Source organism: Lissotriton vulgaris, chromosome 9 (genome assembly GCF_964263255.1).
Source record: "Lissotriton vulgaris chromosome 9, aLisVul1.2, whole genome shotgun sequence".
Taxonomy (NCBI): Eukaryota; Metazoa; Chordata; class Amphibia; order Caudata; family Salamandridae; genus Lissotriton; species Lissotriton vulgaris.
The window spans coordinates 666,125,699-666,144,179 of record NC_141697.1 but is presented as its reverse complement, the minus strand read 5'-3'; the positions used below and the strand labels follow the sequence as shown (position 1 = coordinate 666,144,179).

General features: G+C 45.2%; 1 protein-coding gene across 1 annotated transcript in view; it reads right to left on the bottom strand.

The window, feature by feature from the left end:
- ERCC2 (ERCC excision repair 2, TFIIH core complex helicase subunit) overlaps positions 1–18,481 on the bottom strand; it is a 535,569-nt gene that overhangs the window by 322,509 nt on the left and 194,579 nt on the right. The window contains exon 9 of the mRNA XM_086939493.1: positions 13,703–13,804. Coding sequence (XP_086795619.1) covers positions 13,703–13,804 — 102 coding nt within the window. The remainder of the gene's footprint in view (positions 1–13,702; positions 13,805–18,481) is intronic.

Below are 18,481 nucleotides of genomic sequence, written 5' to 3'. Positions count from 1 at the left end.
TTTTTGTGCCAAACTGATTTGTTTATCAGTAAGGTTAAAGATAGAAAATAATGACATTGTGTTGATTAAACGCCATGGTACGTAGCCTGAACTTAGGTTTTGCAACTTCCAGCCAAGCTGTACAATAGAACGTAATGGAGACTGACCATGTTGTAACATTAGTAAGTCCTGCTCTATTATATCAAACGCAGATGATACAATGCTGTCCAGTAAATACATTCTGGAAAACAGAGTCGTTAACCCATTGTCCACAACAGAAAGTGATTTTTCCAAATTTATACGATCAATTTCTCGTATTTGTCCTGCTGTTCCAATTTGCATTACTTTCCATGCTTCGTTGTACGCAGCGTATATACCGGCCGCTATGAAACGTTTTTGACGCTGTTTGCGTGGTCCCATTATGAAATCACGCAAGTCAGCACCGTCTTTAAGTAAAATCAAGTGTTGCTTAATTTCCGCCAGTGTGGATTTCTGTATCCACTCAAGGCATAGTTTCCCTACACTGTATGTTGTAACTATCCCTGGATGTTGTCTCTGGGAGTATCTAGGTTCTGGTCTGGTCATTTTGAACCCCTGTGTTTTGTTCAGGAATCTATCTTGACAGTTATTCGTGTCTGTTGGCCAGATCAACCACTTTTTCCAATCAGTATGTGTTCTGTTTTGGTGTAAAATATTAGATACGTCTATCTCCACATCAGTAGTGCTGTCACTATCAGGTATGGGTTTCGGAATAGACGGTGTATTCAAGTCTTTTATCTTAGGTAGGCCAAGACAAGTAGTTTGTTGAATTGTGTCATTCAAGAATATAATTTGTTCTGGGATCATGCAGGCCCTAAATAGTGCTTCTAGGCCTTGTACTTGCCAATCTTTGGAACCCCAGATTGTTTTTGTTTCAATGGTGTTTTTCCAAAATTCGAAACCTAATGTAGACATTTTGTCATAAAATGTTTCTGAATAAATCAATTTAGTATTTGTCAACATTGTTTTCATTCTTCTTCTATTTAACATTTTAAAATAAAACGTTCCTGGATCACTGTTATTAAACCCTGAGAAGTATTGGAATTTCTCAAAAAATATTTTCGAACTGCCTTTTGGTGGAGTTGGACAGTGTTCCCACTGGTTAAAAGATAAAACATCTCTAGGCTGAGCAGTTTTATGCAAATAGTGATCACCATAATGGTTGTAGCAGTATAGCTCTTCATAATTGGATGAACCCTGTAAGTAATCATGTTCTGTAAATTTGGCTGACATTACTAAATCTGACATCATATTATTAATGTTTTCAAAGTCCCAGTCATCAGAGAAGGTACTAGGTGTCACAAAGTCACTTAATGAAATCGTGAGCTGGTGAGGGTACTTCAAGAGCTCGACCGGGCCAAAAATGTCATAATCAGTTCTGTCCCATGCTACCCCACCGGGTATCGGAATTGCTGTGATGTTCACAGATGACAGTTCTCTTTTCTCGATGTGAGAGGATGTGTGTGGCTTTAGGACCAAGTTGATGTTCTGACTTGCAACAGAAATCTATATATGTACTATATTTCCCCTCAATGAATTTTCCCAAACATAGAACCATGATGAGCCAAAGCAGGAGGAAAAGTACCCCTAACGCAATCCAAAATTCAATCCATGGTGAAATTAGATATGTCTCTTTTAGTTGGTGAAAAAGTTCAATTATTTTGTTTTTAAAGCTTTTTGTCGGAGGCGTTTCTTCATGCTCGCTTGGATCTTCAGAGAAATTGTCGAAATTGATGAAGTAGCCTGATGCAGTTCTGTCAATTGTTGGAATTGCTTCCGGATTTTCATTTGCTTTTGCATTTTTATTTGTTTCATTTGCATAGTCCGAGGCTACATCGTTGTAGACAGATGTTTCTTGACGAACTGTTGATATTTGTGTTTCAAGAGGCACAAGTTCCATGGCTTTGTTGCATAGTCCTTTTTTATGCACTGTAGGTTTATCAAATGTGATTAGTCTCTCAGTTTGAACCTCTTGGATAGTTGCAAATTTTGGAATTCTGCTATTTCTTGGGAGTCCACTGGGCCTACTACTTATTATCGGCCACATGATTGTGGTTTTACCAGGTCGATGGATACAACTCGGTTCTCCTTTTTACCAGCAAGTGGCGGTAGTACAACTGATCTTGTTCCGTTGATTGCTAAGACAGGTACTGCTTTTCTGTAAGAAGGCCCAAATTCCTTCTTTACCGCGATCTTCTCTCTGACCAGATCCCCAATCTTTGGAATCCGGACAGGTGGTTTTTCTTCAGTGGCTGTCGACTGTTGTTTCAACTTTGTGTTACTCAGGAATTTTCTTGTTTCATTTAAATCCTGTAAAACAGCCAAACGATCTTTGATATCAAAGGTTTTTTCTTCTACCACTGAAGTGTGACTATCAAGGTCCTGAATATGCATTCTAGTTCCGAACAATAGTTCGTATGGAGTGAGACCTTTTAGGGAGCTTCTTGGCAGATTGTTAAGAATAGGTTGGACACTTGTTAAATGTTTGACCCACCCATCACCCGAACCTAATACCCTTGCCGTTATAGATTGCTTTATGTCCCGTTTTTTTCTTTCCACAACCGCATTTCCCTCAGGATGGAAGCAGAAGAGTACCACAATGCGATGCCCATACTGTTCATGGCCTCTTTGTAAGCTCGAGAGCTAAACGCAGAACCCTGACCAGAATGTAGCATGCTAATTGCGTATGTGCCGATAAAGGACTCGCAAATCTTTTATAACAGTTCTGGTGTCAGCCGTGTGTTGGGGTCTACATTTTTAAGTGAATTCTGTCCTAATTATTATGGGGACGCATTTCTCCGACTGGATTTCTGTGCTATAGATAGCCTGAAGCTATCTAATAGTGGTATCTGGGCTACAGGCTGGTCCGGTTCACAACTGCGATTTCTGTTGCAGTCCTTGCAATTTTTTGCAAAATAGTAGATATCTACGCTCATTCCCGGCCACCAGTATTCCAATTGTAGTTCCATCAGAGATTTCAGGATCTCTTGGTGCCTCAGACCCAACCCCATATGTGCTTCTTGGAGTAAGAAGATTCTCTGGTTCGTGTTTGGAATTACCCTATCCCCCACTCCAGGGATTCGAGCAAACGGAACGGAGTTTGCATCAATTATGTATGTATTACTGAGTGGATAGTTGAGGGGTGATGCTGCATAATCGCCTTTTAATGAGGCTTTTACCGCCAGCATGGTTTCCCCATCTATGTGTTTTTCTGAACGCTTTTCAGTGGCTATGGAAGTCAGTTGAACCGCTTCCGCTGTGGCTGTGTTAGCCAATGATTTCCCTGCAACGCGAACGCCATCACGTTGATGACTCAATGAGTGTATCACGTGAGTCCTTCGTAGTTCTTTCTGTAAAAGAACTACCTGTTCCCAAAGACTTTTATGCTTTATTGTAGCACCTGTGTCATCTTTGTAACCATTTTTGATCCATGTCTGCATGTCACTGTTGTATGATTTGACGCAGAAATACGAATCGCACACTATTAGTGTGGGGAATTTGCGGTCTGCATTTTCTAGCGCCATCTTTAAAGTTCTTATTTTAGCTCGCTGAGCTGAACATTTCCTGATAGATTCAGTTTTGGTAATCATTGGTTTGAATTTACCAGAGCGCCAGCAACCTTTAACAATCGCGCACGCTGCATCATAGGATTTATTTTCTACATCATAGTGTTGTGCGAATCTGTCCATATAGATTACGCAGGTATATTTTTCTAGAGGCAGAATTTCAGCTGTCAGAGGATATTCGCGTTCATATACTAGATTATCTAGTTTTTTCAGTTTTGGGTCAAAATAGTATTTCACGTCTTCTGTAGCGAAATAATTTTCCCATTCTATCCATTTTGGATCTAAGGCCACTTTAATCAGATTACATGGACTTGTTAATGCCTCAAGGGCTGATTCTGCTGAAAAAACAGATATTCTCCTGCCTTGGGCTAGGGCTCTTTAGCTACAGCAGTTCTAACCGCTGTCAGAATTTTTTCTGTGGAGCTGAATTTCATTTCAGCTTCACTGTACAAATGTGATTTGTAAGCTATAGGTACCGTTTCTCCCTCATTAGAGGTCAGGTATGTGAATCCGCATCTTCCTGGGATGACTCGGATTACAAGATTGCGTGCATTTTCGCGAGTTTGTAATTTTGTTTTAGTTAACATGTCTGTTTACAATGATCTCAAAATCTCTGTGTGTTTCTGAGTCCAATTGGTTTGTTTGAAATCTGGTGTTATTAATTCTTAGAGACGTTTAACCCTGTCAGCATAATTTAGAATGTATGTTCTTCCGAAATTCAGGAAACCTGTACCGGTTTTCCACCCAAACTATCTCTTCCTAGCTCTTCATAGGATTTTTCTATGATTCTGGCGAGTTCAAATGGTTGTTCTGCTATATCTGTTTCCTTCAATTTCTGGCGGATCGCCACAGATGCTGCTTCACCTTTTATGTTGGCTAGTAATATAGCCAAGACCAGCTTGAAGTCTTTCAGTAATTTCATACCCAGAGTTAAAGCAGGTTCTGGACCGTATTCATTTTGAATCTGTCTTAGTACATCTGGTATCACCGCCTTAGACGGGACACCATGTGTTTTTGTGTAGATGGAAGCAAATATTGTGCCCCAAGTGTCACAGTCCTCCACATGTGGTGCGATTCCCATCGGGAGGCAGATAGTCAGAATTCTGTGTTTCACAGTAGGAGTAGAATCTGGAAATACTGCCTCTATTTGAGTAATTTTCTGTGCTAACCAGAATGGAATTTGTTCCCGTTTTATGGGTACCTTACCAAGACCTGATTGTATGTTCTGTGGTGTGATTTTGTTTATGTTCCCTGGTGAGGGGTCTGCTGTGGAATATTAATTGTCGGTTGGACTATTGAGGTCTGCATGACATACTGGACTAATTGTCTATGTATTTTAATTAAGAGTTTTAGCTGAGCTAAAAGTTCAGGAACTGACATTTTATCAATGTCTGGATGTGGTGTGTAGCTGGCTAGAACCGGCCACGTTGCTCCTGGTCTACCTAGTGGACCGAGCCTGGTGATGTGATCATTACGTTTTAGGACGCCTTTAAACCAGCGCAGGTGCTCTTGGTATTTTAGTGGGATTTCAATCTCCTCGAAAGGAGTGTATTCATCCGGAGGTTCCTCTATTTTGTAATAGTGGAAGTATTTTGTCATAGCGTGTGCTGCTGGAAAATGTATCCAGAATAACTCTGTCTGCCGATATTCATGTGCCTCTATCACGAATATGACTGTACCAACTCGTGCTATCAGTCCATTTTCTATAAGTTTTAGAGTTATAGTTCTTCTTGCATTGACCGGAATGATTATTGCATCCGGGTCGGTTTCATGGAGAGTTACGTCTTCCTCTAAGAGTCGAGCTGCTATTCTTGATCGCTCCCTCTCTTCGTCACTTTCTGCCATTTAACGGACTGAAAGTTTCTGTTGCAGATCGAGTTTCAAGGAAACAAAGATTAGGTGCACAATATTTTGGAACACTGTATCCTTCAACGTTGATCAAACCAAAAACTAATACATAGGATGCTCAACCTACTAAGCTCCGGCGGATATTAACCTTTCACCCACTCCAGACGTCTATTGGAGTTTTTACAGGGAAAGGGTTCTGTGTGAAAAAGCACGGCTGAGTTACTCTAGTGTCTTGCATTAGATTATCGCCTTACCAAACGTTGGAATAACATAAACAGCAGTGTAGACGTAGGACTGAGGTCATCTAGGTCTCTACTGACTATGTTAAACTTAATTTAGGTTTGCGCCAGCTAGCTCAGAGGTCACTGGAAACTTTCTTGAATGAATAGGGAGGAACAACCTCCCCTGGCTCAGACAAGAAGGGATTCGGTTTCCGACAACCACATAAACATGACAACTTTGCTCCCTCAGAATAAGAGTATATCTCTAGAGTTGTGTGAAAACAATAGACACCTATTTCACTCAGTCAGCAGTGCATACTTAGTTTCACCAGAGTGCAGAGAAATAGAAAGACGGGCGTTTTCAATAAAAAGGTGTTATTTAATGAGCAGTCTTCTTTCTCATGCAAGAGAAGTGAATTGCCACAATTGCAATACTTAAAGTAAAGTAAAGTGCGTACAGTAAAAGTAGTATTATGAAATAATACTGTAAAAGCATTGATATGGTTTCTTAGCCATATGATACTTTAAAATGGATAAAATATATACATACATAAATACATTGACTAACGTACTCAACTGGTGCTTCTAACTAAGCCTACCCCGGTGTACCTGACCTAAGCCTAATACGTGGGAAGGGATGAGTAAGTAGCAGTTTAAGTTAAGTTGTTTAAGATTATTTTGCCAAGAATCTGCATCAAGAATTCTCTCAAGGGTTTAGTCAGCTCCGTACCTTGGTAATAGAATGTGGGAGGTCTGGTATCTCTTTCCTCAGGACTCGATATTCCAGCAACCCGCAAGGTAGGCTGGAAACACCGGAACTGGATTTTCTCGACTGGAGAAAAAGACAGCGTCTCTCTCAGTGCGTCAAACAGGAGGGGCGGCTTCCGTGGGCTCTCGCATCAGCTGGGCTCTCGGGCAAGTACATGGCCGCTCTGCTCCAAACCACTGTGTGTTTGCTTAAGGCAACTGTTGGTATTTTATACCTGGAAGGTGCCGGGTTTGATGTAAGGTTGGACATAAGACGTCACTAAGAACTAACAGTTCTTTCTGGACTTCAGGAGTTCTTGTTCAAATCAAAACTAAAGCAGGGGGGATTTCACGGGCTGCTGGAGGCTTGGTTTGTTTAAAGAACGCGTTGTGCTTTCTAGGAGTCGATGGGAGTAGCCGTGCTGTGCTTTGGACTGCATGGGCTATTACTGAATATGGGTCTGATTCTTATGCCTTTATAAGGATATTATTAATTGTAACCTCACAAGGGCATAAATCGGGAATATAGAATTAGGGTCCTAGATATGAACACAACATGATAAGCGTGCATTATTATACAAATTAACAATAATTAAAGTAATGTGGGTAGAAGTCACCAGAGACAAAATTTGATAAAAAGTTCTTGTAACAGTCGCTCTAGAGCTTAAAGGAGCCAGCATATTAGAAACAAATACACAAACCCCCTTTAGAGCGCCCATGATTGTACTCTAAAGCTGGGCTGTGGAAGGTTTTAAAGCCATTTATATGGATGGGCTCAACAGCCCAGGTCTCCTGACGGCAAAGAATATTGAAATTTGGAAATAAATTCGACCCATTCATTCATGAGGTGTTTATGATGTAAACCGGCCACATTCCAATAAAGGACTTTAACACCTTGGCTGCTAGGTGTTTTCCCCCCCTGTGCTGGAAATTGTGATTTTGGTACTTCCATGACGAGCTCAGCTCGTCATCAGCACAGCTCAACTGTGCATCATGACGAGCTGAGCTCGTCATCAGCATCGAAAGGGTTAAGGGTTGTGGCGGAGGTACCACGCCCAAATTCTGCTAACAACAAAGGCGATGGATGTCCCACAAAGCTACCCTCCAAGTTGACTGAATGCACTAAGTCCTCATCTAGATATGTCAATGTCCCCCTCTTATATGATGTAACAATCCCAGAGCCAGAATGATTCTTCCTATTTGATTCCACAGGTTTCATTAGTCAATCCACACCATTTAAAGTGGATAGACAATCAAACCTGTTACGGGTTTCAATTGGATAGAGGTACTTTGGCCGGAACCCCTGGTAAGGTGGCACTGCTGCAAATGGCAGCTGTTCTAAGTGGGCCAGGGGATGATAGAAGAAACCAAGTGGGAAGCCCAATATCTGCTTCGGTACAAGAGAGGGGAGACTAGCACTCTCAAGAATGAGACTCACCAACCTGGGGGAAGTGAATGAATGCACAACACACAATCACCCTCTAACGTTTTACTACCTTTACCCACCCAACTTACTCTCCTAATCATTTTTAGATCGGCAAAAAGTGCCCCCCCCAGCCCTACCCTTGCATTGAGCCAGTTTAGAGATTTATTCCTAAGGGATTCCCATGACTCATGTGCAGAGTTAGTGAGAACTGGGACGTTTGCTAGGATTGCTACGTAAGGGGTGGCTGCAGGTGGAAGTTCTAAACAATTCAATTTTGTTACCGGGTAGTTGCGCCTGTCAGCCACAGTAATTAGATCAGTACAAATTGAAGTTTGTGGGGGAACAGATGGAGTCGTAGGACCACTAATAAACTTAGGTCGAGAGGACGAGGGTTAAAGGGAAGGAGGTGGGCCACCCTGGGTCGCATTGATGCTTAATTCAGCCCTTGTCAGATCCCTCAAACCACCACCCACTGTATGTTAGGGTTGAGTTGTAGGTCGAGTGTTAATGCAAGAAGAGGGAGGCACATTGACGCTATTACCATTACTTTGTGGAAGGTGCTGGTAGTCAGCCGGCATATGCTGGTTAATTTGCCGCAAGTCCAATTTAGAGTGGATGTTCTTCTCTATCCCCTTTAGTTGCTCGTTTAGTGAACTAAAAGCAGCCCTTACTGATTCGGTTAGAGATTCAATTAAGGCAAACAAGGCAACATAATCTACATGCTGCTGTGCTCTTCCAGTTTTCTTATGCTTTTTTTGCCAGGGGTTGCTTGTGAGTATTCTTAGTGTGCTGACTACTCCCGCCCACTCTTCCTATTCTTTCACTAGGTTGAGGTAGTGGGACTACTGGTGCAATGGGTGAGGTTTCAAACCGTTTACTAGGGGGTTGGATAGCAGGTTGCATATCTTGGGGGACAGTACTAAACAATTTTCCAGGATCCCTCCTTCCTTCCCTCTGCCCAGCCCGGGCTTTGTCTGCGCGCGTCCCGTGTTGCAGGAGCCCGCAGCAGCATTTTTTAAAATGTATTTATTGAAATTTTCAACAAAGTAAATAAAATTGATACAGTCAGCCCGAAGCGGAATTTAAAGCATTGTCATCACTTTCCATAAATATTTTACCAAACCAAGATGTGGTAGTGGATTGTCCATTACAGATAGCATATTTTTCATTGAAAGGTCACAAAACGTTCCCATTAACATGTAGTTTTACTGATAATGGCGCATAAACATTTTTTGGAAATTGGGTTTCAACAAAAATATTTAAAATGTGCACATCATCAAGTAAAGTGTTCTAATTTGTTTTGGTCCTATACAATTATTTTTTTCACCACAGAATTACAATAATGGGTCTTCATAACTAGTGAACTATATTTGAAATGTTTGAACAGGTCAATTAGCTATTTCAGTGTTGTGTTAGAAAAAATCCTGACAAATTACAGCCTTTCATTTAACAAGCTTTGCACAGTTCAATTGTCACACAGTTCACTTTACAAAATCCTCTAACTTAAGCCACTGAAAAAAAATATGTAATAAAATAAGCTGACTTTTGATCTCGGTCTCAGAGCCAGCAAATGTGACAAGATAACAAGATTTAATGGCATTTGTATTGCTCTTTCACTTTGTGTGCAATAAAGATGCCCTTAAATCTTGTTATCTTGTCACATTTACTCTGCTTTCAGAGACAGAGGTCAAAAGTCAGTTTGTTTTCCCTGAAGTTAGAGGATTTTGAACAAGGCGAGTAGTCCCAAAGAATTCTGCTCGACAATGCGAGTGGATTTTTCAAACCCATATCGATGCACATCTACAGAATCTAGGGATCCTAAACTCTCTGTGCCTAGAATGGAGCCACGAGAATAACTTGTGCCCGGTCACTCCTGATTTATCGAGACGAAAAGTGTTGCAGCGCGAGAGCCGATTTGGAAACTTCAAAATGCAAAACTGATGACTGCTGGTTCTCGGCTGAGGTGAACAGATCTAACCAAAGATCTCCCCACAGATGAAAGAGTCCTTGCGCCACGTCCGGACGGACACGCCACTCATGATCCGTTAGGCATCGATGGGTGAGTCTGTCTGTCCATGCGTTCAGGGACCTGGCCAGGCATTCAACCACCAGGGATATGCCCTGCTGTTCCAGCCAAGTCTAGAGGTATATGGCCTCTACAGAGGGTCCACAACCGCACCCCACCCTGTTTGTTGCAAGACCACATGGCAGTGGTGTTATCCGTTAACACCTGAACGTGCCTTCCCTCAAATTGCATGGCTCTCCAACAAGTTGATATAGAGCCCGGCTTCCGCCGGAAACCAGAGTCCTCTGATCTCGCCCTTCCCAAGATAATCGCCCCATCCCAGAAGTGACGCATCTGTCACTACTGAGTGATCTGGTTGTGGAAGGGAGAGAGGTCTGCCTCTGACCCAATCGCGGTTGGTTAACCACCACGGCAGTTCTTTTGCAGTTTCCTCAGGAATCTAGACCAGGTTGTGGGAATTCCCTGATGCTGCACCCAATGGAACTTCAGGCCCCACTGTAGAGCATGCATGTGCCATCTGGCATGGGACACCAGCAGCATCAGAGTCATTATCAGCGAAATCCAGGATAGAGGCTGAAACATCGGAATTATAACCTGAATATCCTGGACTCGCCGATCGGGAGGATAAGCCCGAAACTGCACCGTGTTCAGAACGGCTTCGATGAAAGGGAGCATCTGAGAGAGAGAGTCAGGTGTGACTTTGGCACATTTATAGTGAACCCCAGCGCGTTCGCAGTAGTCTGGAGGTGGGAGATGACTGCCTGGGGAGAGCCCGCCTTCAACAACTAGCAGTCGAGATAGGGAGAACACTGGAAACCCTGATCTGTGCAGATGAGCAGCGACCACCGCCATCACCTTTGTGAACACCTGAGAGGCATTGGTAAGGCCAATGGGGTGCATGGTAACCTGAAAGTTCTCGTGGCCTCCCATAAACCTCTGGTATCAAAGGCGGGAAGGCTGGACGGAAATATGGAAATAGGCATCCTGCAAGTCCAACAATACCATCCAATCTCCCGCGTCCAGGGTATATAGAACCTGAGCCAGAGTAAGCACCTTGAACTTTTCTTTTTTGAGGAAGTAGTTGAGGGTTCTGAGGTCAAGAAAAGGACGGAGGCCGTCCGTCCTTTTTGGACACCAGAAAGAGGCGAGAATAGCAACCACAGCCCCTGGAACCCTCTTCATAGCTCCCTTGGCCAAGAGAGTCTTGACTTCCTACTGAAGCAAGGTATGGTGCTCCTCCGTCAGCTGATCGTATGTTGGAGGCATGGAGGGAGGGGTTGTCTCAAAAGGGAGGAAGTATCCCTTTCAGACTATTTGCAAAACCCACCTGTCTGAGGTGATGTCCCACCAGCGGTGGAGGTGATGGTGTATCTTGCCACCAACTGGGCGCCAATGGTCTGGGAGTTTTGGACTAGGAAGATTTGGAGGCGGAGTAGGAGATTGTGGCCTGACCTCACCAATAGCCGTCTGACCCATGGGTTCGGGGTGAGCCACGCCCACGGCCACGCAGAGGTTGCTGAACTTGTGCTGTCTTCTGGCTAGGATAGGGCTGGAAGCCCCTTCCGTAGCCACAAAAGGAGTGAAAGTCGGACACAGGACAAGATGACACAGAGGGGCCCAAGGAGTTGTTGGTAGTCCGCAACTCCTTGAAACGCTCTAGCACTGCGTTCGCCCGGTCTCCAAAGAGACAAGAGCCATTAAAGGGAATGTCCATCAGGTTTGCTTGGACATCCTCCGAGAACCCAGATGCTCTCAGCCGGGCATGGTGCCTAACTGCCACAGTCAAGGAAATTGCTCTGCCCGGTGAGTCTGTTGTGTCAATGCCTCAGCGTGTAGTAAACTTTGCTGCATCCCTTCTGCCTGCAATAGCTTGAAAGAGGAGAGCCCGGGCCTCCTCTGGGAAATGTGGCAGCGCCAGCGCAACCGTTTCCCACAGAGAATGGAAGTAACTGCCCAATAGCCATGCTGTATTTACTGACCACAATGCTAGGCTGGTGGAAGAACACATTTCTTTCAAAAGCTATCTAGCCTCTTGGATAACCCATCCAGGGGAGCAGAAGGGAACACGCCACAGGAAGTAGGCTTGGACCACCAAGCTCTCAGGGGTTGGGTGAGAGGTGAGGAAAGCTTGGTTGCCTGGTTCAGGGTGGTGGTGGTGGGCAATTGTTCTATTCACAGGAGTTTGGACAAGGTCCCCAGAAGAACATCTGACAAGGCCTCATTAAAACGCAGGAAGGGTTCCGAGATGGAGACACCAGGCTGCAGGTTCTCGGTCAAGACATTGATCATGACTGCCACAGTAGAAAGCTGTAGGTCCAAGACCTCCGCAGCCCTATGCACCACCATGGCAAAGGAAGCTCCCTCCTCCGTAGCCAGGTTAGGAGGGGAAAGCATGCCAGGTACTGGCCAAACTACAGGCATCACCCAGTTCCTCATACCAGTCTATTTCTTCATTTTGAAACGTGACTTCTAAGGGGTCCTGCATCTCCCACTCTTCATCCAATCCTAGCCCTTCGAAATAAGGCTGAGGATAAGACATAGAGCCCAAAGGCTCCTTCGGCGCCCATGTCTGTGGACACTCAACCAGCTCCGTATCGTCGGGGATAAGAATGGGACTGGCACTGCCAGTAGGCGCAGGAGAGGGTCTCAGCATCAGACGTGGTGTCATGAAAGGTCGAATGGGTGCGACAGGCGCCAGTCTGGATCTGGGGACAGATCCATGAAGAGCCTTGGGCGCCAGAGCTGGAGCCCCCAGTGTGGAACCCAGAGGAATTTCTTCTGATAAGCCTGCGGGGCCCGAGGGCACACCAGCAAAATCAGGCCAACCAAATATGGGGCACATGGCATCATAAAAATCTTTCGACTGGGCGGAGACCACAGAGCGGGCCCTCGAACAAATGGGAGGATGAAGACTTGGTTTCTCTCGCCCAAGACCGGGAGCAGAAATCAGATTTCAGATGAGATCTCCGAGGCACTGGATGCCAGGCCTCAAGCAGCTTTAGGAACTGCTGCCTCAAACTTTCAGCGCCATGGCCTGGCAGTTGGAGCACGACTTCGGGTTGTGGTTGCACTCTAGTCTCCAAAAACACATGAGGTGAGGGTCTGTAACCGACATGGCATGATGGCAAGAAACACACGGTTTGAACCCCGAGATCTTCTTAGACATCCTACATCCCAAAAAAGACTCTACAGAATTCTTTTTAAACGTTTGTTAAAAAATGAAAGGTGGTAGCTCTCTTTGCCGGATCGGCGCTGACTGTTGAAGAGACAAAACTGACGTCAGCGTGTCGGGGTGGTGCCTATATAGACTACACAGACGTTACGACGTTGAACTCGACGCCATACGATGTCACACAGAGTCGACCGGCACACATGCGTCCTGCTATGAAAAATCTGGCACCTGGAAGTTCACAGGTAAGGAATCTGCGTTAGATGACTCTATCAGATGAATGATTATAGCTTATGGCTTTCATTTATTGTTGCATGGTTCCTATGCGACCCCTTGGTTTAAATGAGTGAAACAAAATAATTTGTTCATGATTCACAGGACTAGCTTAGCGAAACATTATCCTAGATGCTTAATCCAAGTCCTAATTGCTTAATGTGGAGGTCAATGGTAAGAGCAGAGATGGAACGTCAAAGGATTTATCTTCTGATGTAAACCCTTTAGCAAAGGGCTTCTTTGAACCACCCAGATAGAATGAGTTGCTAGAAGAGAACATCATAAGAAACAATTTAAGCTTATCCTTTCATCAATGGATGGACCTCAATCTTCACAGATCTCATTAGGGGGAGAAGCAAGGCATGAATAGCACAGTACAACTTCAACAGAATGCGTAATGCAACTTACCATGGGACACAGGCACGTCCGAGCTAGGGTCATAGTAAATGTTGCCATGGTCACAGGCCGAAAATCCAGGATCTTAGGATAAATATCCAATGGTGATAGTGTCTAGAAGTAAAAGAACAGGAAAGTGGTGAGGGTGAATGGAAGAATGGTGGAACCAAAAATGTTATCAGCCCCATGTTCCACAGATTCAGCAATACCTAGGAAGCTTTTAAGAGGCAGATGCTGAGACAGAACTGAACAGGCCACAAATCTTCGGCAATGCTCTTTCTGCTGTATACTCGAACTGCATATTCACTCCATTTTTATTATTCCTAAGCTCCAAACTGGATCCTCGGAATAGCATATAGGCACTGCCCCCGTGGTGTGATGTCAGTTAATTTTGACTTCTCCCACGCCCACCAATGGTGATCATAACCGATTGGAGAGAACAGTTAGCCAAATCTCACTTGGAACTTTTTTATAATCACAAGAGTCCACAGAACAGGAGAAGAGTGAGGGTAATTAAGAATTTATAGTTAGCTTGAGTAATTGCCAGAAAGAGTGTTACCAAAGGTAAGTAACGTATTCTTCTGAAAGATACTTAGTATAGCAACTTCCTCACCTTTTGAAAAGGTACCCAAGCAGAAACTCACAAATGTTGGAGGGTTTGAGGAATGGACTCACACCAGTAAATCCTGCAGTACTGGCTGTGCAGAAAGGTCTGCTCTGCAGACTAGAATGCAGAGGAAATAGTGCATGTGAACGAATTCACAGACGCCAACTTAACAGCCTGGCATATGTGGAGTACTGGGGTACCTCTCGCTAACCCCAGAGAAGAGGTCTCGGCTCAGGTAGAATGAATCTGCAGACCCTCAGGGAGCTCCTTCTTGGCAATGGCTTCACATGTCTTTATGCACAGAAGAACCACTAGGACAGCGTAGTTTCTGAAGTGCTTTCGTATTGGCAATGGTAAACTCCCCAAAAAGCTGTTGGTCAACTCAGTATTCCTTTCAACGCTTGATGTAGAACAAGAGGATTTTTCTGGGTCTAGTCAATAAAGCGTCCGTTAGAGGAATGTGTTGAAGAGAAAAATACAGGTAGTGTTCTAAACGGACTGTGGAGTTATCTGCCTATATTAGAATGATGATTATGTTGCTAGGTTAGAATGTTATCCTTTGAAAAGGATTGTATTGCTGAAATCTGTGAAGCTGAGCTGCAAGTACCTGTACCTACTCTTCAATAAAGATACCCGTCTTCCTAAATTCGTGTGGAAAGTGGATCTTTACACTGGCGACAAGTTGGTCTTGATCTGTGCAGGGGGCAGATAACCAGTGCCTCCTCCCCTGGATGAATTCTTTACTAAACGACCCATTACAAGTTAACTGAAATTTTACTGCAAATAAACTCCTACATTATTGTGAGTACTTTCTCTGTATACTAGCTTGTCTGCTGTGTCCTATTAGTCTACAACTCGACAAAGCAATTTAAATAAAAAAAACATTTTTATTTGCATTTTATTATAGAACAACATTACAATCACGTCATCTTCGGTCATCACTCCCATTACTTCCACCCTCCACCCACCCAGCATCAGAGCGTAAATCCCATCCCTTTCAATCAACCGAGTACTTTCTGTAAAGCTCTTTGCAAGTTCGAATCGGTGTGTCCCATACATTCCTTCATTCGGTACCTTTGTTCCCCTGTGTCGCTATGTCCCTAGTGTCCTATTTCAGGGCCCCACACCCAGTCCATGGTATCGTCTCCATTTGCCCAAAACTCTGCCAAACTTCTTGGGGCATCCTCTTGCCTTATAGGTGACCCTTTCAGCAGCCATGTAGGTATCTAGCCCTCTTCTCCATTCGTCCAGCTGCGGCGTTGCATCCACTCCCCAGTGCCTGGCTACGTCCCTCTTAGCTACCACCAGGGCCAAGACCATAAAGATCAGTAGGGGACGGGTGAGATCCACATCATTGGTCATACCCAGCAAGACCAATTTAGGATCCAGCTGTAGGGGGGTCTCAAGCACCTCGCCCAGTTCACTCAGTACCTCCTCCTAGTAGATCTGAATCGTCGGGCAGGACCAGATGGTATGGTAGAAGTCATCTCCGGTACGGCCGCACCTCAAGCATCGCGTGTCTCCAGCCCTACCCATTTTATGTAGTCGCACCCCATCGTAGTATGTCCTATGGAGAACATTTTATTGTATGAGTCTAAACCTGGTTTTAATAGCTACCTCTCTGGGGTGCATTAATACCGCATAGCAGTCTACATTGTCCATTTCCCCCACTTCGCTCTCCCACTTCCTTCTGAGGTTACCTATGTCGTCAGTCATGTTATTCATCAACGTTCTATACGTGAGTGATACCGCCCTTTCCGGGATTTGTTCCTGTAGCAGCCGGCCCTCAAGAGGCGCGCTATTCTGAAAGTGTTTCCAGTTGGATCTTCTCCGCTCGCCACGCATGATGAAGCTGTGCATACTTAAAATATTGCATGTGGTGCAGACCAAATTCCTTCCTTAGTGTTTGAAAGAACTACAGTTCCCCCCTAGCTATTACGTCCCCTAGTGTTGAGATTCCTATGTCATCCCATCTCTGGAACCCCTTCAATTTATGCAGTTCCGTCAACCAAGTACAGTGCCACAGCGGTGTCTGGCAGGTAGGCTTTTTCTCCCACCCAGTACTCTTAGTTGCTCTGCTCCACGTCGCCAGGTTAAGCCTAGTGCCCGGGAGCAGTCTCGCCTTCCCTCCACCTCCATATAGATAATATGTACAGGGTCGAGTGGCCATGCTGTGCCGTTCAAGGGCATACGTGGGGTGATCGGCCAGGGCATGAAGCCAGTCATTAACTGGGGCTAGGTGTTCTGTCCAGTAGTAAGCCTCAAGATTCTGAAGTGAAATCCCTCCACTATACTGATGGTGTTGTAGGGTGGTCAATGCAATTCACAGCTTTTTTCCCAGCCACAGGAAAGTTCTCAGTTCCGTGTTTATTCTCTCTAACACCTTTCATTGAAGAGGGTAGTACTCGTGTTGGAGTGCATACAGGAACCTCGGTAGCGTTATTATTTTAAACATGGCCGCTCGTCCTAGTATAGTAAGAGGGAGCAGCCACCACCGGTTTGCGTCTTCTATAAAATTCTGCACTATCCGTTCTATATTCCGTTCGTATGACCTGCTGCTATCCAGTGTCACATATACTCCGAGATACGTAAACCCTGTGCTTGTTGTCTGCAGCCTTCCCGGCAAAACCGTCCACTGTTCCTGCCCCCGAGGGTCGTAGAGGACCGACTTGTGCCAGCTTATCTGGTACCTCGCATGGGCCCCATACTGTTCCAGTTCCGCAAACAGTGCCGGAATCGTAGCTTCTGGTTGTGTGATGGATAGGAGGACATCATCCGCGTACAGTGATATCTTCTCCTCAGCGGAGTCTGTCGACCCCAGTCTAAAGCCTTTAATGCTCTCATTTTGGCGAATCGCGCCCGCTAGCACCTCTATTGTGAGCGCAAAGAGGAGGAGGGGACAGCGGGCACACCTGTCTGGTCCCTCGTCTTACCGGGAAGTCCTGAGATAAGATCCTGTTAACTCTAACTTTGGCTCTAGGCTCCGTGTATAGCAGCTTTACCCATTTCTGGAATTTGGGGCCAAAGCCTAACTGCGCCAAGACACCCTCAAGAAAGGGCCAGTGGACAGCGTCTAAAGCCTTCTCGGCATCCAAGGACAGGAACCAGTGCGGCTCCCCTCTCCTGCCCACCTCCTGTAGCCAGTTGTGAGTGTGTCTGAGGTTTAATCTAGTGGCCCTGTCAGGGAGAAAGCCCGTCTGGTCCAGGTGAACTAGTTCGGATATCACCGTCCGTAGACGGAGTGCTAGGATAGTTGCCAATAATTTCACCTCTATGTTCAAGAGGGAGATGGGGCGGTACAATGTACAGTCTTGAGCTGGTTTCCCCTCCTTATGTACCGGAATTATTATTGCCATACAGAGATCTGACGGCAGTCTCCCTTCCTGCACCACTTCCTCAAAGAGTCCCAGGAGATGGCGGGCCAATAGGTCTGCCGTTCGTTAGAAAAATTCCGCAGGAAACCCATTTGGGCCAGGGGACTTTCCGGCCCTCAACTTAGCCAAGGCTGTCTTAATTTCGTCCAGCGTAATTTCAGCTTCAAGGCCTCGTTGAGCGTCAGCAGTTAGTGCCGGTAGCTCGATGTTTGAAATGTAGCGTAGGGCGTCCTCTTGTGTCCCTAGGTCTCTAGCTTCATAGAATAATTTGTAATGGGCGGCAAATGCCTCCGCGATCTGAGCGTCTGACCTTACCGGTGTCCCCTGGGGGTCTCTAACCTGCTCTACCCACCTGGCGCCTCTTTCCTACCTACTGAGCCACGCCAGTAACTTTCCAGATTTGTGTCCCACATCATATAGGTGATGGGAGTGTTGCCAGTGCCTGGGTTTTAGCTTATCCAGTAACTACCTCTCTATATTGGTGCTGTACGTCCGTCAACCTCCTAAGTGTCCCTGTCTCTCTCGTGGCCTGATACTCCCTCTCCAATTCCAATATCTGTGTCTCTGAAGACCCAATTTCATTTTGTAGCTTCTGCCTCTCCTCGGCTAGTCTGTTCTGTGCCCTGTCCCTAAGAACCGCCTTAAAGGCCTACCAGAAGACAGCTTTGGACGTAACTGTGCCTTCATTTTCAGCTATATAGACTTTTACGTCCGCACGGATACCCTTCAATATGGTTGCATTTTGTAGGTCCCAGGCTGTCAACCTCCAGGATAGGGGTGGAGTTGGCAGAGGTGGGCACACATCTCTTA